We start from the raw sequence: 23,599 nt of genomic DNA, 5'->3' as shown, positions 1-23,599 counted from the left end.
GTTTGCAAATTCCCAAGTTTCTCTGTTGTTTGGGACTTGTTTTCAGAGCGCTGGTCGCTCGTTTCGTTCCGCAATCACGGGGAAAGCACATCAGCTTGGCTCATCGATGAGCCGGGTAGCGGGGGCTGCGTGTGGAGATACTTCGCCTTGGAGGAGGGTGCAATAATAAATTCACATAAACAAACATGGAAGCTAGAAAAAGACCTGAAAGACAGGCGCCCTGACTTGTTTGAAGAATTCAAGGTGAGTAAGTTTCACTTTACGATCACTGCTGTCACGTCATACGTGACCCCAATATACCATGCGCTATTTGGGCTGGAGAGCGACCCGCGACCCTAGTGAGGATAAGCGGCATGGAAGATGGATGGTTTTTAATCGTGGTATCAAGACTAAAGTATCAAGAATGATAGAAATTCATAGGACAGTTCATTTCCACACTGCGATGTACGGCAACAGCATGATGATCACAGCGCACGTGCAGCCAACACACGTCCACGCGCTCAAAACAAAGACAACAGCCTTCTCCTTTCCTTCCTGCCAAGTCAGCACACTTTGTCCAAACTCTTTCTTTGGCCATAGCAAGGTGGCAGGAGGGGTTAGCTCTTAGCAGTGCATGCTAAATACATTATGAACCATGCTAGCAAATACAAGCAAACTCAACGTAGAATTGTGTGTGTGTGTGTGTGTGTGTGTATTCATGATGAGTGAGTGTCTCGTTATGCCTGGGGGGGGAGGTTACTAAATGTCAGGACGGGCCCAATGAGGGGCTCAGGTCTTTAGAGGAACATAATGAGGAACACTTAGTGCTAATGATTGCAGCCTGGCGTTAGCGCGTGCCTCCCTCTTCTCGCCACCCGCTGTGCACACATTGCACTCCCCACTCAGCTGTTTCTTCTCAGCGGCGCCCGCATTGATCCAAAATAATCACAGCATGCGCAACTTTGATCAGGAGAGCGGGAGAACAAGAAGAGACACCAACGGCGAGGACTTATTCGGCTTTGCTGCTCCAGACTGTCAGTGGCCACGTTCCATTCCAAGTGTGTTGACTTATTGATTCGCTTCTCCTTTGACATTTTTCCCATTGATTCCCAACTTGAACTGTCAGTTGTCAGTGTTGGAAGAGGACACAATGAAAACATGGTAACCAATCAGCATCTCCAACAACAAACACTTCCTTCAACTGAGCCAATAAGAAGCCATGCTGACACTGAAAGTGGCGCCTGTTTACGTCAGTCTGTTTACGTCAACAGCGTCTATGGGGACTACACCTTTTCGGTAAACGATGCTGTTAAAGCAGCAAGGTTGATTGGTCTGGAGGTAATATATTCTAAACTACTCTTTTCTCAGACAGGAAAGAAACAATATTATTGTCAACATTATTTTGAGAGCAAATGAACCACTAATGTGATCATAATAATAATAATAATAATAATAATAATAATAATATCATAACAATGCAATATTTGCTTCAGTGTCATCCTTCACTCGTGAAGTTGTGGAAATGCTGTTTGTGACTGTTGGTTTATTTTCTCACAGGCAGTTGGTGCTGTCTGTCAAACGTTTGCAGCATTTCTGGAAATGCGGGTTTTTCAGTTGTATTGAAGAGCAGCATTTCTTTTTTTGCAATGGAGCAAAGTACACGTTCTGTGAGCGCACACCGTTTTGCGTGGTTCCGTTGGCATTTACTTTGTGAGTATTGACTGTGAGGACGAAGGCTCTGCATCTCGAGGTGTCCTTTCTTTTCCGAGGCAGGTGCATGCAAGTTTGAACTTTCAAACAAATTCAGCAAACCTGAGTCGCTCGTGTTGATGGGCTCACCTTGCTCATTCAATGTGAAGCCAGAATTTTCCCACACGCGTTTTGGCTTTGGGATCATCTGTTTTCCTCCTTATTGTTACGACACGACCTTGCATCGCGGGCAGCACGGTGGTCTCGCTATTAATTGCGCTGATAGATGCTCCAACAGCAGTGGCGGAGCTACGGGGGCGCCTATGTGAGTAATGGTCTCACCTTAGCCACACCAATGAAACATTTCTGTCCAGGGTGTGCCCTGCCTCTTGCCCAAAGTCAGCTGGAATAGGCTCCAGCATACTCCCGCAGCGCTACTGAGGACAAGCGGCATAGAAAATGGATGGATGGACCTTGCATTGCTCCTCATGAGGCTCACTTGCTGCACTTGCAGGCCTTCCTCCCCCCACAGAGACAAAGACACTGGATGACTGACAGGAGGACTCACTCCATCTGTTTCATGATGGAGCACGCACGCCCAGGTGCTCAGTCCGATACACCGAGTGCCAACAAACACAACGTAGAGGCGGCTGGGCGAAACATAGTGAGGTTCCAGGCGCTCAGTGAAGCATTTAAACCAGCATTACAGGCTTGTTGTTGTATTGTCCTATTTTCTTTGTCTTTCTCTTGATTTAGGCCACACATGCATGCTTAATAAACATGTCGTCGGGATGTCGAGAGTGTCGGTGAATGCACCTCGAAGAAGTGGCGTTCCGTGAGTAGGCACATACTTCCAAAGGCAGATTCTGCAGTCAAAAATGTCTGATTTGACAGCAAGGTCTTTGTGGTTTGATTGCAAAATGCAATATTTCTTTGAGTGTAGCTGGAATTTTTAGTTTTTTTTAGGGGTTTTATCAAAGGAGCAATCCCCAATTTTGGTGCTCTTTTCCACAAATGAACGATTGCTCCAGTTATCTGCTCCACAGCATCAGGACCACGTGGAGGTCACTCACACTTGGAGTCCGAGGGGGAAGTGGAGGTGGAGCCAGCAGCCTTTCCGTGATGAGCCGTCCTCTCATTCGTCTCATTTCAGTCATCTTGGACTGAAATGGTCTTTTCAAAGCCAGAAACTTTGCAGTAAAGTCAACATTTGTAAGTGTTGTGGCGCCATCTTCACTGCCATCGTGTTGCGACCCAAACGCTGGAGCAGTTCTGCTTGGATAACCAAGCTAAATGGGTCGTTACAGTCGTCTATTTAAAGCCGCGCTGTCCAGGCAGCGAGAGATGATGTAATCACATGCCCAGAGCACGACCCGTGTCATCAAGTTGCGCGCGCACTGCCGGGTCAAGGGTCGGTCCAGACCTCGCTCGACCGCGGTGCTGTCATCTCGCTTTGGGTGGGACGGAGGCAAGCAAAGCGTTTGAGTAGATCTCTGGAAGGCTGACAGGAAGTGGAAGTGACAATCACAAGGAAGGAAAAAGTTCCAAGAGCAAGTAGAGCATTTACTGTGAAATGTCAGCTACTTCCTGTTCATTGAATCAGTGTTGAGGAGCGCCCCCATTCTTCTAGTATTTTCAATCCGCTCCGTTCTCTGACACACAGCTACTCCCACGTTTCTCAAGCCGTCCCGACCATCCCGACACCAAACATTCAACTCATTCTAAACATTCAGGCCTTCTTTTTGTCAACATTCCTAAACATTTTCATGGAATACCACTTTTTCATTTTCTTCTTGTTCTTTCTTTGTTCTTTGTTTCCTCTCTTTCTTCTTCTATGGTTTAATGGAGTCTTTGTCCTGGTCGGATCATGTGGCGTGTGTGTTTTATTAATTAGGAAGGCTAACAAACACACTTCCTCCTTTGACATTTAAAGTAAACAAGTCCAATGTTAATGAATTGCTGCTTGTTGTGCTGTCCTGGGAGCCAATTAGCATCTTTTAATGATTGTCGTGTGTGTAAGGTTTGATTGGGATACACGGCAGGCGTGTGTGTCCAGGACGAAAGGGCAGCTGAAGCTTTGACCTCGCTTGGAGTGATGAGATGTGCAAACGGTGGTTATTGTCAAGTCAGTGGCGTTGTACACGAGGGCCTTCATCAGATTGGTTGCACTGTGAGACTGGTCTTGGGCATCATTTCAATCTGAAACAATTATGGTTCCAATTCTGATTCCTTGTTTCAATTCTGGTTTCTAACAATTCTCGATTCCGATGCTTTCAAGAGGCAGGGTCAGAAGAGTTTGCATGGTTGAAATGGGGGTGCCCACCAGAGTTCTTTTTGGATGAAACGTCTGAACTTCTCCATGAATCGGTTCATGAAATGAGCGTTTTATCAAGTTTACCATGAATTTCTTACAGGGTTACTTTCAAGCAGTATATCAAGATCAAAGCATTCAACTTGAATGAAGTTTCACTTTCACAAAAGATGTTTACTTTTAAAAAGCTTATGAAAAACATACGCACAACATCAAACCACGTGTAAACCATTTGTCTATGAAAGGTACACGGGCTAAAGTTAGCTGGATTTCATGGCTATTATGGCACCCTTATTTTGTTACTGTAAGTAAACAGGATGTAACCCATAGCCATTTTATCTTGAAGGCCGGAATGTTGTTGTGTTGACCAATAGAGCTAATAGAGTCGAACTGTAACCACCAATAAACTTGCCTAGCCGTAGCCTGGCTCCCATCCTTTATTCACACCAAACTTCCACTCTATCAGTTAGCATCCTGAAAATGAAACTAGGAATGGAAATTTCCAAAAATGTGAACAATCCCAGGAGAATCACAATGTTAGTCCCGGTTCCCTTCGATGCTCGAGACTTGATGCCCAACCCTACTTGAGACGTTGAGCTTCTTTCCTCAAACTTTCTGCTGTCTTTTGTCTTCCAGCCTGGCGGCGTCCAAAGAAGCCGCGGCGAGGAAGGCTGCCTCCCCAATGCCGCCCTCTGAGTTCCTGGACAAACTCATGGGCAAAGTTTCGGGCTACGATGCCAGAATCCGCCCCAACTTTAAAGGTAGGAGCCGCCACCAAGAGAGCCATGAGGCCTCACTTTGATTCGATCACTGGTTGTCGCTGCGTCTGTGCTCGTTACCAAGTGTCTGCTTGGAAACTTAAGCAAACTTGTCACCAAAACGGTTTGTATTTGTAATTTGACGTCAGACGAAGCAGGGGTGTCGTTACAGTTTTAGCCGTCCATTCACGCTTGTTTGTTTTCCAGCAACTTGTGAAGCAGCAGTTCAGAGAAGAGCCACTAGGTGGCAGCTGGTACTGTTTAAATTTGGCCAAACGCTGGACTCCCGCTAGGTTAGGCCTCGTCCCACAATGTGGTTTGTGGTTGTTTCTTTGTCGTTACTTCCTGCCACATCATGCAGCTATCTGCTAACACCTTTTACTCTCCTCCAGAGCGGAACTGGTGCACCTGGACTTCCTGTCCCGTACCAGTATCCAACATTTTAACGACGTGACGGGATAGGCCGTGTAATGTCCGTAAACTCAATAAGTAAGACATATTTTTGAGGATCACAGCAGAGATTATTAGCTTTAGAAGGTTCCCATCATAGATGGGGCCATCAGAACCCAGCGGGAGTCCAGGAGGAGTGCAGTACTACAGCGATGTCATATGGTATTTGTCACATATTGTCATTTTTAAATGATCCAATTATTGCGGACTCTTTGTGGAGAATGGTGACACCCCTGACTGGCTGCTAATGTTCTCTGGCTGTTTAACCATCTCATGTGTTTGTTCTCAACCTGCCAACCTTTGCCCTTTGCAGTGTGGAACAAAGGTAAATGTGCTCAACATGCTAGAAACTTGAAATGTGTTCGCTCTTCAGACTCCCAAACCGCCTTTTTCCCGCCCTTGCACCCGGCTCACCTGTTAGATGCTAGTAGGATGTTTTTTTACCCATGATGCTAGTTGGCTACATTCCTTGTACCCACATGGTATCCTGAGTGCCCTCCCCCCAGAAGATGCTGCTTACTCTCTCAATGAAGAGACCCCTCCCTGAATGGACGCCCCCATTAAGACACATGTCACAGGTTTCTCACTTTAGCATCACGAGTACATGACCGTGTACATTTAAACAAAATGATGGACGCTAAGCTTTGATTGGCCGCTGCTTTCTTGACCCATCACACTTTTTTTTGTAAGCCTGTGGAGAGTCAGCCAACGTTGTTCGTCGTACTTTCTTCTTGCTGTTCCTGCAATAACTAGTTCATGCTAACTTCCGTGGCATTCGCTAGCGAATCTCCGGCCGTGCCTCCAACGGAATACTTCTGTCAGTACGCTTCGAGAAGGATACTGTGTGCACTGTGTACTTGCGTAGTTCCTGTGTGTGTGAATGTTGACCAGCCCAGAGCGTACCCTGCCTCTCGCCCAAAGTCAGCTGGGATAGGCTCCAGCATACCCCCGCGACCCTCGTGAGAACAAGCGGCATAGAGAGTGGGTGGATGGATGCGTGAACGTTGACAGTGTAGTGCTGTCCTAAATCCACGACTGTCGTGCACGTACCTAGCGGAAATGATGATGCACACACTTCCTCTTCTTATACGCAATCCTAGTTAGTCCCTCCCCTTCTGCTGTGGAGCCAAGATGCAGAGCTGCCAACTCTTCCGGATTTTGCCAAAGACTTCATTCAGAAAATTGCCCTTGTCTGTCACTGTTATGCCTGTAGTTAAAATGTCCTGGAGTTTGATGTTTTTGTGTGCATACAAAATACTTAAGTTTGTCAGTCATATTAGCAAAAAATCGATAAATATTGTGTCCATGTGTTCAGATCATGATCGAAGCGGGACCAAAGACGACCAAAAATAAAAATGGGCGACTACGTATGGCGTCATGAGTGCACAGAGAGCAGCTAGCTAGCTTACGGTCTCAATCAGCACATCAGGGCTCTCATCTGGTGGTCACAGGAAGCTGAATGAATCATTGCAACTGAATGAACTGCTTTGTTGGGAAGCAATGCATGATGGGAAGCATTTAAGAGAGTTGTTGTTTTTTATTCTAAACTCGTATTGGTACTTATCTTGTATATTCCCTCGCTACCTTTTCAGTGTTAAGTTGGCGTGTGACGATTTTAGCGTCCTTTCTAAGATGACACAGTGAGTCAGACTGTCATATTGAGTAATGACCTCCTGCGATTTCCGATGTGTTGACAAGCTCGTCGTCAGTTCCCTCATAGCTCGTGATTGGCTCCTGCCAAGGAAAGAGTTACCGTTTCCTCACTGATTCACAAGCGGCACAGTATTTAAATGATTAGTTGTAGAAGTCACGAGATTAGAATTTAGCCATAAATTAGCCGCACTGCTGTATAAGCCGCAGGGTTCAAAGTTTAAGAACGATGTTATACTAAATACTACCTGAACCATGTTGTAGACACTATGCTTTCTTTACACTGTTCTCTTTACTTGTCTTGCTTGCTTGCTGCTGTAACAAGTAAATTTCCCTGCTGTGGGATAAATAAAGTACATACATACATACATACATACATAAATATAAATAAACAGAAAGGCAGAAATAAATTAATTATACAATAAAAATGACATAATAAAAGTGCAGAAAAATGTGTCATTAATGAACTTGCCTTGCATTGCCTATTAAAAAATAACTTCAATGAAAATCTAAAAAAAATTTAAAAAGACTTCAATAAAAACCTAATAATAAAACATAAAAATAACTTAAATAAAAGTGTAAAAATACTAAAAAATAAATACAAAAAAAATACTTACATGAAATAAAGTAAGTAGTAAAAAATACCAATATAAATTACTTTAAAGTGTAAAAAAAGGTATTAAAAATGAATAAAAATGCCTTAAAAGTGTAAAAAGAAAATTAATTAAGAATAAAAATGACAATAAAAATGTAAAAAAAAAAAATAATACAAATAAATAATGACCTTAAAGCATGGAAATAAATACAAATTAAAAATGACAAATAAAAGTGTAAAAAAAAGAATAATAAATACAAATAAAAATGACAAAAGTGTAAAAATAAATAATAAAAATGACTTAAACAAAAGTGTAAACCATAATAATAAATAAAAATGACGTAAATAAAAGAGTATCCATTTGTTTTTAAATGACTTAAATAAAAGTGCAAAAAATAATACAAATAAAAGACTCGGTGGTGGCTCAGTGGTTGTTCAGGCGTCTTGCGTGGAACAGGAGATGATGTGACAGAAAAGTAGCGTTTCATAGGAACGCTATGGGAAAAGACTGGAGTCATTCAGCACATGTCGTTTTTTACATTTCAGTGGCGGAGGAGTTGTCGTGGTCTTTTATGTGTGATGTAATGTTTGCCGCTGTGATTTAGTGAAGCCGCAGTGCTGCGCTGACCTTTCCAAATCACTATTTAAATGGAGCCGTGCGACACTCGCTGCTCTCCATAGCTTCTAATAAGACGTGGCAGCGCCTTACACAGCTGAGGTCAGCCAGCTTGTAGCCTTTCCACGTCCACGTGGGGATGCTATTAATTAGAACAGGAGATGATAGCACCGTTTGATTGTCTTTCTGGTGTGACTGAGTCTGATACTGAGATCTGTGAGGAAGCTTCACATTCATCCTCCTCCTGATGGCTTCAGAGATAATTGCATCGTTAGGCTGACCTGAATGTCCAGACTCTGTCGTGGCTGTCGTGTCATCAGCGTAGCGTGAGTGCTGAGACTTGCTCATTCATGCACTTTGCAGTGTGTGTGTGTGTGTGTGTGTGTGTGTGTGTGTCTACCAGTTAAATGAAACTAGTGCAGCTCTCTGACATGCAATCTTCTTGTGACGACAGCAATGATTTGCTGTGGACTGACTGTATTCATTGAACACCCCCAGTACTGCCATGGGACATCACAAGAAGGCACGGTGAGGGGCTGGAAATAAACTATTGTCAATACAAACTTCTCTTCATGCCTTGTGGCACACACGGTGATGTACTGCTATCTGCTAGTATGCTCTAGTCCATCCCTTCCATCTCTTCCAATTCCGTGGTTTTTCAGAAATATATTCATTAATAAATCATGCTGTTTCATGTTGAATACAGCCTATTATTAGTCAAAACATGTGTATTTAAAAGGTGGTAAACAGGTTTTCTATGTCTTATGTGTCTTATTTTCTCTTATTATGTCTACTATATTGGGTAATAGGAGTGTAAAGGTGACTATAGGGCTGTTATTTCATTTTTAGAGGGCACTATTAATATCAAAAAGTGTATTTAGAAGGTGGTAAACAGGTTTTTTATGTCTTATGTGTCTTATTTCCTCATTATGTCTACTATATTGGGTAATAGGAGCGTAAAGGTGACTATAGGGGTGTTATTTCATTTTTAGAGGGCACAATTAATATCAAAAAGTATTTAGAAGGTGGTAAACAGGTTTTCTATGTCTTATGTGTCTTATTTTCTCTTATTATGGCTACTATATTGGGCAATAGGAGTGTAAAGGTGACTATAGGGCTGTTATTTCATTTTTAGAGGACACTATTAACATTAAAAAGTGTATTTAGAAGGTGGTAAACAGGTTTTCTATGTCTTATGTGTCTTATTTCCTCTTATTATGTCTACTATATTGGGTAATAGGAGCGTAAAGGTGACTATAGGGGTCTTATTTCATTTTTAGAGGACACTATTAACATTAAAAAGTGTATTTAGAAGGTGGTAAACAGGTTTTCTATGTCTTATGTGTCTTATTTTCTCTTATTATGGCTACTATATTGGGCAATAGGAGTGTAAAGGTGACTATAGGGCTGTTATTTCATTTTTAGAGGACACTATTAACATTAAAAAGTGTATTTAGAAGGTGGTAAACAGGTTTTCTATGTCTTATGTGTCTTATTTCCTCTTATTATGTCTACTATATTGGGTAATAGGAGCGTAAAGGTGACTATAGGGGTGTTATTTCATGCCCAGAGGGCTCTAATAATGTTAAAAAGCGTATTTAGAAGGTCATAAACAGGTTTTCTATGTCTTATATGTCTTATTTTCTGTTATTATATCTACTATATTGGGTAATAGGTGTGTTAAGGTGACTATAGGGGTGTTATTTCATGTCGAGAGGGCTTTAAACAGAACGGAGCAGATTTTCTATGTTCCAACTACTAGGGATGTCCAATATTGGCTTTTTTGCCGATATCCGATATGCCGATTTCCGACTGATACCGGTACAGATATGTGTAACATCACATATCTCCTGTGTTGGAATTAACACATACTGTATCTGTTGTGAAGCTAATGGACACAACATAGTACAACTGTAAGCAATCATCTGAGGAACACTTCTGATTGGGCACGGCAAAGCGTGGCTCGAGGAACTCCACAAGTTTGGTTAATCTGGCAGCTGTGAATTTTCTGCCGAGGAGTGTCTCGTGTCTGCCTGCCGTTATTTCCGCGTTTTTTTACATTCCTGCTACCCCCCTCGCCATTAGCAGTGTTTTGACACACGCACACACGGATGAATTCCTAAACTTTGCACAGACAAACACCCACAAAAAAAACCTGAGGTCGATCACGTTGATGCCTGGATAGATTGACATGCAGCATGTACGTAAGCTGTTCCATTTGCTCGTCTCGCTGCATAACACAGGCTGGTTGACAAGAGGGTTCACTCTGCATGTGTCTGTGTGCATTGGTTCTATAGTGGAATGAATGGAAAGTGTGAACCTCTTGTCAGCTATTCTGCCTCTTTGTCCCGGTACGTTTAGGTGGGGGCTACATACGGAGCAGATACACAGTGCTAGCAGTTAGCAAGTTAGCAAGCAAACGCAGATACGAATGAAGGCACAAAAGTGCTAGTTTCTAAGCCGAATGCCACAGCTCCAGTGTGGATGTGCAGCGGGTCCTTCGTCCCGGTGGTCGGCGCTTGCTGGGGCGTTGTGAATATATAGGGCGGCGCGGGATGGTCGAAAAAAAAAGTTGATATTGTCAATTATCAACGAAAATTTACAGCACAATTATCGACCAGCAGAATGTATTATTGTGGCAAGCCTACCCTTGGCATATAAAAATCAAATCAATTGATTATTGATAAGACACAAATTAGCTTTGTCAGCTATAAGACAAACGTGCTCTAATTCCTTCTTCCTTGCTGGACCAGAACCAGCTAGAATTTCCCTCTTAAACACTGAGACTAATGTGGCGTGCTGGATGCTGTAAGCCATAATCCTCCTCAAAGGTGTGCAGGTGGGATTGTGCCTGTGATCTGTCAGCACTGAGCATTGCTGTGCTCTCATCAGCACTTGTTTAATGGCCGCTTAATGCCATTAATGGCCACGCAGTAATGAGCTGGGGGGGCGGGGGGTAAGGTGGCGTTGCAAATGGGACGCTGACGGCGAGAGGCGACACAAGTCTAAAATAGGAAGTGGCTTTGTTGACTGTGAAGAATGCTCAGACCATCGCAGAGGTGACTTATGGCAAAAATATTGCTCATTTTGTGGGTGTAGGACGAGCAGCAAAGAGGAAGCAGAAGGAGGACGTATGGCTGCACTCCAAACAGGACTGGAGCCTGGTTTGTGCTTCTGCGTCCAGCGTACAATATGCCTGCTCACTCCTCCCCCCTCCACACCCTGTCTCGTAGCTTGATGCACGGCTCCAAAAACAATCGAAGCTCACATCACGCGAGGCAGTCCATAAAGTCTGCGATTGGTGGGCTTTTAGTACCCGAGTGTAGACGACTCGTTCAGCAATAAAAGTACTCCGTCGTCACGGTTTGGCTTTCAAGGTGACACATTTGGGTACAGTAAGGGAACTAAGGATCTCGATCCGCTGTGTTTTGAAGATAATATCAGCTTCCGCTCCAACACGGCATGTGCGGTAATGCGCCTCAAAGCTGGTTGCCACGCAAGAAGAAAAAAACGTAACACCACCATGCAGACATGTCCACGGTGTGCCGTGGTGAAACTAGTTTCACGTTGGACGTTGGATATTTGGCCCGGTAGCTACAGCGGTAGTTCCCACTCACTGTGCCCGGACTGCTGCGTTATGGTGCGGGGAGCTCGCACGGGAAGTGCCGCTCTAACCGCGGGTTGTTTATACTCGGGACAGAACAAACACTACTAAACATGTTAAAACGGCGGCGAAAAACCTGGAAACTTATGGAGCGTAAATGGTAGCTACTGTAGCAGGGTTCGCTTAGTTTAGCTAGTACAGCTGCCTGTGTCTGTGTGTGTGTGTCTGTGTGTGTGTGTGCGCATGACTCAGGCTGGATGAGTGTATTTTCACCGTGTTGTGTTTTACCGCTTTAACGTAAGGACCATTTTACAATGCCTGCTGACGACGTGCAAGTGAGGCACGTTTATTCTCGCACCCAGCTCCTATCAACCGTCAACTGCCATTCTTGACACACACAACACACTTCCGGCCTTCAAAATAAGAGCGCTCTTTGTCACATTTGTCTAGTTGTGTAAACAAAATAAGGGAGGCATAAAAGTGTCTTACATTAATAACACGATTGGCATTGCCCGGGTGACTAGTGGGGGTGTAACAATACGTGTATCTGTATGGAACCGTTCAATGCACATACGTACCGAACCGTGACCGCTGTATTGAACAACACGCACTTTCGTATTAATTTTATCAACTTCTGACGGCGCTCTGTGCTTTTTCACTAACCCAAACAGCTGGCGTGGAAGTGGAGAGCACGTATCTTCACTGCTGGTTAGTCGCACGCGTGTTTGTTTGTTGAGCGGAGGAGTGATCCTTGCACCACCGGAAGGGCTCAGTTTGTAACAATCGCACTTTTCTTTTGCAAGAGTGGAACTACTGAGGTCGCGGGAGGACCAGATATCAGCTGGGAGGAAATTAAAATGCTCATTTGCCATCAATACGGCTGTTTAATCACCCCCAAATGAACGCTGCGCATGACAATGCTCCACACTCCCTCGAACTCGTCCATCCTCGTGTCCAGTACTCCACGAGCGAAAGGTAGTCCCATCAAAAAAGGTTGTAACGTTTGCCCATGAATTAGTTCTTTAAAAGCTTGACTCTGTGGCGTAAACGCTGGCTTGCAGGATCACGGGTTGCCGTGTGACATCACTCTTTAAATATACGACCCCCGGGGCGTTTCTGCTCACCACAATACCCAGGACGTGATAAACATGACCACAGATGATGGTGATGATATATGATATATAATATATGTATACAGTCATGGGAAAGATGATGAGACCTCCCTTGTTTGTTCATTTGATTGATCCATTTGAATGCATTAGTTTGGACAAATATAATAATGATAACAAATGGATTTAAGAGCTGATATCGAGCAACTTCCATGCTTTTCTTGATAATAACCAAAATCACTACAGCTCTTACATGAATAGCTATAGTGTTGTACTGCCAAAAAATGTCACTCTTGTGAGCTATTTTTGTTGTCATTGTTATGTTTGTACCAGTCCAGGGTGTACCCCGCCTGTCGCCCGAAGTCAGCTGGGATAGGCTCCAGCATGCCCCCGCGACCCTAATGAGGAAGAAGCGGTATAGAAAATGGATGGATGGATGGATGTTATGTTTGTCCCAACAAAGGTACCTTTAGTTCAAATGAACAAGAAACTGAAGAAACAAGGGTGCTATCATCATTTTTTCATGACTATACGATATATAACCTGTAAATGTTGACGTATATTCACATGATGACATCCAGCTGAGTCTTAATAGCAACGCTATTAAGACGACATCTCCCACCTCAGCGATGGACCTCTGTGGCCATTACAAGTGCTACGCTTGTTGCATTCGTTTTTTGCTTTAGGAAAGGATCGGTGCCATATGCTCGTCTTGTTTTCCACATTTGCCCATTGAAGTGTTCGGGCTTTGAATTGTCTTTTGTGGTTGTAAAAGTGGTTTGGTAGAGCTTTTAGCCGAGGTCATATGGTTCAGGTGGATGTATGTACCGGATACAGATAGTGTCACGTCGCAGGTGCCACAGCAACACCAAGTGCTTTTGAAAAGGTGAACGTATTCCTCCCAAACAATGTCATCGTCATGTTCTTCCTTCCAAAGTGACACGGTGCTTGTGGTTTGTGGGTGAAGGTTTTTCTGGAGGAGATTGTAGATGGCACCTTGAAGAGCGTCTTGAGCTTCTGTGTGCACTTGCTGCGTTTCACCGTGATGCCTGAATGAAGCCAAGCTGCTAATTAGCTACTCTAACGTCTTAGGAGGACCGTGGCGTGTCGCAGGCAAAGCCAGGCTGTGGTTTTTCTGTCAAGATCAGGAGCCGTGATGTCGGACAGCCTGAGGCTAAGCTCCGCCTTAAGCTCCACCTTAAGCTCAGGCTTAGCCGTGACACGAGCACACGACCGAGCACGGAGGTGGAAGTGAACATTTCCTTTCTCGGGCTTAAGACCGGAGTAGGAGTCACCGGTCGACGTCTTCGTCTGTCTTTTCCCGCCAACTCTGACGGATCGCAACATGGCTGCCATCATGCCCCCGCAGTGTCGAGGAGCAGGAATCAGGCAACATGGCCGCCTTTAATTAGCTGAAACACATCGTGACCTTTTGAGGAAACTGAAAGTGTTTGTTGATGATGTGTGACCTTGGAGGAGGTCGCTTGGACGGGAGCGTAAGTGTGACGTCACTTCCTGTCCACAAGAAAAGCTCTTGGCTAAAATGAAATGGAAGCCACTTTGACATGTAGTCTTTGCATTCTGCCCCCCACCCTGCATCATCAGTAGTGCATTTTGCTTGTTTGACTTCAGCCCCCCCCCCCCCCAACCCCACCCCACCCCCCCGTCTCCATCTTGCCTCTCCTGCATTATGGCAGATACTTTGTTCTTTTAGACTCGTGCATCCCCCCCCACCGCCCGCTGCTACTGCCTTCACAGTATGTTGCCCCCGCCAACACCCCCCCTCCCCCCCCCCACCTGCCAACCAGCCCATGCCCCTTTCCCGCCAAGCGTTGGCCGCGTGCGATGGCGGCTTTGCTGTCTTGTCGCCTCCCTGATAGACGTTGTTTTCCTCAGAGGACAAACAACGAGTAGATGCTGAGCTGTTGTTAGAAAATACTGTGTTTAATTCTCATCTTTTTGTATTATTAGACCCCAAAGGCTCCAAAAATGAAGCTACTCACAAGAAAGGTACTTTCCTTTTTCTTTCTCCTCTGTTTTTCTTTTCCGTCAACAACGGCGGTGCTGTGTGGTGCAACCTTCCCAAACGTGAGACTTGCTGCTGTCCTTTTACTAATCACTCTTTTTACGCTCACATGTGTCTTTCCTAGCGTCTCCATGTCATTCAAACTTTGCTTTACTTATCTACAGTGTTAATGCATGCAACAGGACCAGGACGTTACAATAGCGTAGCATCGTAGCGGAAATAGTACGGGGTGTAAGGCTACATGTATTTTTTGGTTTATGGCGTCACGCGTCTACTCAGTAAACAACCACAGTGCACTCCAGTCTTTGGCGAGCAGGACTCATGGACAGCGATAATGCCAAGGAGAAGCCAGAGCTTGAAACCCCTCTTCTGTGGGAAGTGTCCTGTTTGGGAACACTTGGCCTTCCCTGTGAAATACGTAAGTGCTGCTCACCTGCATCCTTCTACATTCCCAAAAAGGAACCCTGTAAACGATTGTGACATTTCGGTTTTCTTGTGGGAATTTCAAGGCCAAATATGAGGAATCATTTTACAGGAAAAGGTTGTTTTACTGGAAATAAGTATGCAAGCACAAAGTTTGCAATTTTAGGAGTGAATAAATCATTTTTATGAGAAATGCTGAAATGAAAGTTGCAATAATATGACCATAAAGTTGGAATATTATGAAGAACAAGTTGTAATTTTAGGAGGAAAAAAAATGCAATGGAGATGAATAAAGCATCTCCTGTAAATACAGTGGTTTGAAAAAGCGTGTTTGTCACACTTCAATGCTTCAGATCGTCAAACTAAAGTAAATACAGCCAAACCTGTCTATAGCGGCCACTAGAGGGAGTCTGCAAAAGTGGCCGCTATAGACAGGTGGCCTCTATAGACAGGTTGGTGTCCAGTTTGAATGTTGACCAGTAGAGGAAAAAAAGAGAAAAAAAAGGAAAAATAATAATAATGTTGACCAGTAGAGGGCACTGTGGGACTGCGGATAAAAGTTGTACAGCACTACTGATGTTCTCATTCTTTTTCTTGTGTTTTCTTTCTTTTCTTGGGAGAATGAACAGAATAAGAATTTCATTGCTTAGTATAACTGTCTGTTTTGCTATGCATATGACAATAAAACTTTTGAATCTTGAATCTACTAGGCTTGTTATTATCCACAACCCACAGAACAAGTCCTGCAGTGTTCTCCGCTGTTAATAAAGCCATTAAAGTGCATCGGCGACGTGAGTCTCTCCTTCCCCACAACAAGCGGCATTACAGTATTGACCAGTGCACACCAGGAAATAAACGGTGTCATTTCTTACAGGCATTGCCTGGACAGCTATGTAGTGGGGCTTGTTTAACCTTTGCCTTGTGGGCAAGCAGGAAGGAGAGACGATGCTGAGAGATGTGTGTGTGTTCTGAGCTGCTGTCTGGTGGCCGCGTTCAATAAATAAAGTTGGCAGAAGCAACAGGAGAAGTTTCCTTCTTTGCTTCGGAGCTGAATAACACTGACAAGTTAACAGACTAGTAGCGAACGGAAAAGAAGACGGCTTTGTTTGTGTCGAATACAGAAGATGAGGACTTTGATGGATTTGTGGATGAGGATTGATGAAAAATAACGTGAGTACATTCTAAAATACTTCAATTAAGTACAACCCAACTCAGTTTTGCTCCCGCTGCTTTTTAAAAACATATGCTAGCATGGTTTTAGCGTGCAGGCAGTATTGTATTGTATTGTAGCGTCGCTGGGAGCACGTCCTGTTCCCAGCCTACTTTGCGGTAATGTTTTGGTGCAAATGCTCTTAAAGTTACATGTTTGACCAGGAAATAGTAAGCTCAAAAGAAGACGGCTTTTTTATGTGGAACAACTGACAGTTTGTGTGGATCTTGTGAATGATTGTGACTGAGCTAGGACTCAGTAATTAAAGTCTACACACGACGGCTTCATTGATTGAAAAACTAAACTTTTTTGTGCATGAAGCTTCTACTTGGGTCGGTAATTTGCCCGCTATATGCAGTCAGATATTGACCAAGGGAGACAAAATGGGTGGCCGCTGGCCTCGTTGGACAGGTGACTCCTATACACAGGGTCTATAACATGTAAATTTGCTCCGGGGGATTTTTCAGTGGCCGCTATAGGCAGGTGGCCGTTCTATATAGGTGGCCGCAAAGACAGGTTTGACTGTATTCGTCAATGACAACACAGGTCAACACTTTATGCACTTTTTAAATGAAACTTTTTATTATGAAGGGAGAAAACAAATGCAAAGCTACATGGTCCTGTGTGAAAAAGTGATTGCTCCCTAAAGCTAATAACGGGTTGGGCCGCCCTTAGCAGCAACAACTGCAATCAAGTGTTTGCCATAACTTGCAATGAGTCTCTTCCAGCGCTGTAGAGGAATTTTACAGAATTGTTGTCATTCAGCCACATTGGAGGCTTTTCCAGCATGAAGCGCCTTTTTAAGGTCATGCCACAGCATCTCAATAGGATTCAGGTCAGGACTTGCAACTCCAAAGTCTTCAGCCATTGCGAGGTGGACTTGCTGGTGTGTTTTGGATCATTGTCCAATGAGGTCACCAACAGATGGCCGGACATTCTCCTTCAGCAGAATTCATGCTTCCATTGATCACAGCAAGTCTTCCAGGTCCTGAAGCAGCGAAACAGCCCCAGACCATCACTCTACCACCACCATATTTTACTGTTGCTATGTTGTTCTTTTTCTGAAATGTGGTGTTACTTTTACGCCAGATGTAATGGGACACACCTTCCAAAAAGTTCAACTTTTGCTTCGTGAGACCAGAGTATTTTCCCAAAGGTCATCAAGATGTTTTCTGGCAAAATTAAGACAAGCCTTAATGTTCTTTTTGTTCAGCAGTGGTTTTGGTCTTGGAACTCTGCCATGCAGGCCGTTTTTGCCCAGTGTCTTTCTTATGATGGAGTCATGAACACTGACCTTAGTTCTTTGGATGTTGTTGTGCGGTCTTTTGTGACCTCTCGGATGAGTCATCCATGTTTTTGCCCTTTGTGGATAATGGCTCTCGCTGTGGTTGGCTGGAGTCCCAAAGCTTTAGAAATGGCTTTATAACCTTTTTCACTTGAACTCAGGTGTGATAAACCACAGTTAAGGTATGTTTTAATGGGCTATGTAGCTTTGGATTTTTTTCTCCCTTAATAGTAAAAAGTTTCATTCAAAAACTACATTTTGTGTTCAGTTGTGTTGTCATTGACTAATATTTCCATTTGTTTGTGTGACGAACATGCACAAAAACAAGAAATCAGGAAGGAGGCAAACACTTTTTTTCACCACTGTCTGTCGTCATTTGTAATAAGTTTGTATTTATTGGAGAATGACCTGCTAGCAGTTTGCACTTTTTTATGTTTCATTTTAAACAACAAACAAACAAACAAACAACAACAAAGCTGTTTGTTCCTTTGTTCCCTTGCTGAGGCCACAATGAGGTCCCCTTAAAATGAGGTACGTACGGAAGCATGGTGGCGGCGTAACATTACACCCCCCGTAAAAACAGTGAAGTGTTTGCTTCCAAGGTTCCTTTTTAGAATCCCCGCAGGATCGTGTTACGCAGTGTTGAACGCAGGCAGTAGTGCACGGACGGTGTATTGCTCAGTGGCACCTCAGCAGTGCCCAGGAAGCAGACCAGCGGTCCCGGTGTGCATACTTTGGAGTGTAGCGGTCAAGGGTCCAACCCATGTTTGTGCTGGAGCGGGACAGGCGTCTAATGTGGACGTGGCTGCGAAGGTGATGAAGATGAAGTCATGAGCTGCTCAGCTGAGCTTTGGCATTTTCATCTTCTCACTTGATAGATGGGAAGCCAAGCTGCATCCCATAATAACAACAATAATCATAATAAATCCATTTGCCTTAGCAGGGAAAGCATTTTTATTGATTCTTTCTTGAACAATTCAACATGATAACATTATCGAGGAGGGTTAAAGATTGAATGTTTGAAAAAGATATCACACTAACAAAAATCATAACTACTGAATCATATTTCACATATCTTGGCCTGCAATGGAGTGGTTCTGACATGAAAAACAAGAGTGAATAATATCCTTCCACTGTTCTCTACTGTATGTGACCCTCGGCTGACTGAGCGAGGACATGCCTGTGTCAAATACAGGGGAACCCGTCTACTTCCATCCCGTTTATGTGGACCAGCTCATCAAGTCCTGGTCCACCGTGTTGGTCGTCATACTAAAAATGCCGATGTGGACCGCTTGTGTAGCGTTTATGTTTGACATGTCCTGAACCAGCAAAACAGCCCCAGACCATCACACCACCACCACCATATTTATGTTTGACATGTGTTGTAGTGTTGTTAACTTAAGGTTATCACTAAGCTGCAACATAACTATTGTGCTGTTGTTAAAATGTGCGTCCACACTGTTCCGTGTTAGTAAATAGTTGCGTCCAGACGGGAACGGATCACTCGGTGAACTCGGTGTGATGTATCACACAAGGCACACTTACAAGTGGCGCTGTGAACAGACACGCAGACGGAACCAAGAACGCATGCGCATAAGTCGGTCATCTTCCGCTTTCCAAGGCTCCTCTAGACGTACGACGAAGCGGAATTGTTTTGTGAGAATAAGACAACAGAATATCAGGAGAATGTGGACTGGGGTGAGTCATGTCCGCCGGCTTATGGTCGGAGCTCCTTACTGGTTACGTGACGGCGACGGGTCTGTGATGTCATTGTTTCTGTAAACCAGCGGATCGAGCAACGCCGGCGTTTTCAGATTTTCCCACCAGTATTAACGTTTCAGGTCACCCAGAACGCCGTTTCCGTGTGGATGAAAGGCCGAAGCCATAAAATACTTTACCATTTTGACCTGAAAACGTTTCAGTGTGGATGGATGGTACGCCTGAAAAGCGTGCGCACTTATGCGCCCAATTCATGATGGAAAACGGTGCACAAAATGCCAAGTCAAGTACTGATTAAGCGGGCGTTACATCTCGACGTACGTGTTACCACACGCACAGGCTCTTCAATTTCCGGGAAGTGTGTTGGCCGTGGCCAGCACGTAGAGGAAGTAGCCCGCTCGCTTCGATTGCAAGACGGGCGTGCCGGCTTCCTGTGGAGAACCAGAGTGTACAGCGGGAAGAGCCGCCCGCCGTGGCTGGCAAGGCGCATTAATGTCGGACACGCTATGTGAGCAGCCGCCGTGCGTCCACGGAGGTCGGGAGGAGTCGCCCACCGCGGGAGGAGTTGCTGCCGTGGCCGGGCAATGTACGCAATGTACTTTTAAACTTGCGACACACGCACTCCTCCCCTGCCTTGCCCTTACGACCTGACTGCGTGCAAGGTTTTCCTGCGTGCACGCAGGAAATCATTTGCATCCCAATTTTCTTCCAACAGGCTGTCTGCGGGTTTGAAAATCCACACGGGCAACGCCTGTGTGCCTCTTGCGGTTTTCCCCGTTTTTGCACGTAGCCAGCACGTCGGAGCTCCCCCTTCACTTCTAGTGCACGGCACAGTAGGCAGGGCGTGTATTGTTCCCACATGGGTACGCATTGTCACCGCTTCTTCCAGCATCCGTGAAGCAGTGGTGGCGTTATTTGGTCCCGCTGCGTCCCACCTGACGTCACGCAACAGGAGGCATCACCCCTAGTTTCATGAAGTCCTCTTTTTGCAAGGGACCTACCAGATGTTGAACTCCAGAGAAGAAGCTCTCATTGCAGAAAAGAAAAGGTGTGCGTCTTATCTGGCAGCTGCAGTAACGGCCTCTCACGTACCTCCAAGGTACTCAAAGCGCTTTGACACTGCTAGCACATTCACCTGCTGATGACGCAGCATCAGGAGGAGCAACTGGGGGTTCAGTATCTTGCCCAAGGATCTTGACTACTATACCACCTGAGCCGCCCCAAGTACTATTGTACTAAGTACTATTACAACTTGCTCAAAACCAGGAGGGAAAGAAGAAAGCATCAACTAGAAACAGTGTGGCTGATTAGAAGACACCACTTCGGGCGTTATGACCACTTTGAGTTCCAGATGGAACTACCACAACTATTTGGAGGCTGTGGACGGCAAGCGTGTTGCTATGAAGAAGCCTCGCAAAGCTGGATCCTCCTACCACAGTTCTAAGGTATGGGACACGCTTTGATACACACTGGCACGCGGCCCCGCACACTTGACACCTACACAAATGTCTGACAGCAACTGCACACCACTGTGGCGACTGTGACTGCGCAATCCGTCCCGGACAAATAAAACACTCTAACACACGTAATAAAGATGATCCAAGGATTCCCTGACCAGAATCTGTCAGTGGCTGGGTCAGCAGAGCACGGATGTTTTGTTTGGGCACTCCACGTACGATAACCGAGACAATGCACCAAAACCAAGACATGTTTTTTGTTGAAAACCGAATTCTACAAAAACCGGAGCATACAAAAACTGAGGTTCCACTGTGTTTGGTAAAAATACTGCTAAATTAGGAAATAAATCCTGTCTGCACCGCACACTTTCCACTTTCACTGCTAGAGGCTTTGTTCATGCAAAAATATGATTGTATATACAGTATTATTAGTAGTATATATTATTACATAATCCCTCATGATGGAGCACTGTGACATGATGGCATGTGAAAGAACCATGCATTACCTCAATAACGTGCACTTTATACAGAATATAGAAGATAACTGCAACTCAACCTGTGTGTGTGTGCGTGTGCGTCCACTAAGCTGCCATGATACATCTTCCTTCCTTTCGAGATGATTAAAAGCATCAAGCTAACAGCAGAGTATCAACACACATCATTAAATCACACACTTATTTACACACACAGACACACACACAGGAGCTAAAATGTCAGGAAGCGAGCATGCAAACATGCACACTCACACACACGCTGTGTAATCCAGTGGCTGCGAAGCTCGTATTGATTTCCGTCCTTCTGCAGTCGAGCGGCTGCCAGCGTGTCGTGTTTGCACATCAGTCAGAGGCGGCCCGGAAAGACCCGGAAGGTCGGGCGGGTCAAGCCGATGGAGTCATGTCCTGCTGCGCTGCAGCTCCTGTGTTCGTGCCGGCCTCATTCCGACTTTCAGGAAAGAAAACAGCAACGGCGTGAGAAGGCCGAAGTGGGCGCACGGCAGCAGGAAGTGAGTCAGTTAAGCGCAGTCCCACGACAATGACAAATATGTTGTCATCGTTCTCTCGCTTTGCTGCAGATTTATCACGTACCACACGCTTCCGGGCGGGAAGCGCATGATAATGCGAGTACGTCGTATCAAAAATGTCAACTTTAATTTCTCAAGAGTATTTCACGTTGCAAGTGGCATGTCAAGAGCTTTTAAGTAAATTGAACTAAAAAAGACTTCAGCAAAAATTGCACTTAAATAAAAATCACAATCGCAACCAAAAATGAGAAAAAATAGACCTCTGTGAAGAAAAAAAATAGCCCAATAAAAAGCACACGCTACAATAAAAACAATAAATCAAATGGAGTATAAAGTAAAGAAACTTGCTCTTGAGTAAATAATGAACTTTGGGTATTATTCCTTAACGGGAACGTGAATGAATGAAGCTATGGGGTGATGCCTGCTGTTAGGTGGCGTCAAGCGGGACACAGCGGCACCAAATATTGCCAGGACCGCTGCACGGATGCGGAGCGTGGTGATGACAATGCATACCCATGCGGGAACAATGCGTGCTGTTGTCAACACTACTTGACAAGCTTCAAATAAGTCGTGCGTGAGCGTGGTCATTTTGTACACATGAGCACCATTTTCTGTCACAAATTGCGTATCAAGTGTGTAATTTATGCGTAAACAGAACGCAAACCAGTGTGCAAACTGGCCTTTGTGCTTTTCAGGCGCACCATAAATGCATAAATAAATGATACGCATTGTCATGGAAAATTGCGGGACAGTGCGCGCAAGTGTAAACGACACTTTACTCTTCACCTGCGTCACTCTGTGCGCACTCGCCAGCAGCCCCGCCTCTCCCCACTGGGACAAAGACTGAATGACTGACAGGAGGGTTCATGCACTCCGTTCATTCAGCTATAGAACCAACATGCCCAGGTGTTGATGCAGATGCACAGAGTGAACTCTCTTGTTTGGTAGAGAGAGAGGAGGAAAACACATCCAGGACGGCAAAATGATCCAGTTCCTGTTTATTTGAAGTGCGGTTAATCGATTTATTACTGTGACGGGCCTGAGGAAAGGCGCCCTGAGGAGCAGAGGAAGAAGCAGCACGCTGCCTCGCGCCACCGCCGTGAAAAGTGACAGGAAGTGTGTTTTTCCATGTGGGCAAATATCCGTTTTTTGTTATTGCAACACTTGAAAACACGTGAAAACATCTTTGTTTGTGAAAACTTGCCTCAGTTGCACATGTATTCAAGTTTGTGTGCGTGCGTTCTTGTGTGCGCGTGCACGTTAGAAGCTGAGGAGTAAAGCTGGACGGCTCGCCGTGCTGGCTGTCACATCAAGTGTCCGATAGCTGCTCTGCCTGAGCATCAGGTTCAGGGTGAGGAAAAGAGATTGTTTGTTCGTTCTCTTCTCTTGTATTGTGATTATCATTTGCTGCAACAGAAAGGTAAAGACTTCCTGAAGAGGACAGCGTATTTTCATAAGCAGCATTGGGAAAGTAAAGTAAGATAATGACGTGTTTGCATATTGAGGCAGGAAAGCTTTCATGATGGCTTTTATTTAATGATGGCTGTTTTGCCTCCAGCAGCGTGTGCAGCAAGTGTGTGTTAGCGCAATAAACGTACAGTGCCACACTCAAGGCTGCATGAATATTTTATGGCCGGCTGCAAGAAGAGAAAGCCTTGATTAAGTCTGAATATTATTCTCATTTTTTCTTTATTCTT

The 23,599-nt window shown here is 44.7% G+C and overlaps 1 protein-coding gene across 4 annotated transcripts in view; it reads left to right on the top strand.

The window, feature by feature from the left end:
- The window catches only part of glra1 (glycine receptor, alpha 1), a 57,704-nt gene that overhangs the window by 5,778 nt on the left and 28,327 nt on the right, over positions 1 to 23,599 (top strand). For 2 of the 4 annotated variants that reach the window (XM_054791161.1, XM_054791158.1), the window contains exons 2-4: positions 4,616 to 4,740; positions 5,501 to 5,512; positions 14,733 to 14,771. In XM_054791161.1, coding sequence (XP_054647136.1) covers positions 4,616 to 4,740; positions 5,501 to 5,512; positions 14,733 to 14,771 — 176 coding nt within the window. The remainder of the gene's footprint in view (positions 1 to 4,615; positions 4,741 to 5,500; positions 5,513 to 14,732; positions 14,772 to 23,599) is intronic. The other 2 variants (XM_054791159.1, XM_054791160.1) reach the window with 2 other exon arrangements.

The sequence above is a fragment of the Dunckerocampus dactyliophorus genome, chromosome 11 (assembly GCF_027744805.1).
Source record: "Dunckerocampus dactyliophorus isolate RoL2022-P2 chromosome 11, RoL_Ddac_1.1, whole genome shotgun sequence".
NCBI classification, from domain to species: domain Eukaryota; kingdom Metazoa; phylum Chordata; class Actinopteri; order Syngnathiformes; family Syngnathidae; genus Dunckerocampus; species Dunckerocampus dactyliophorus.
Note: the sequence above shows the minus strand (reverse complement) of the source record. Positions and strands in the feature narration are given on the sequence as shown.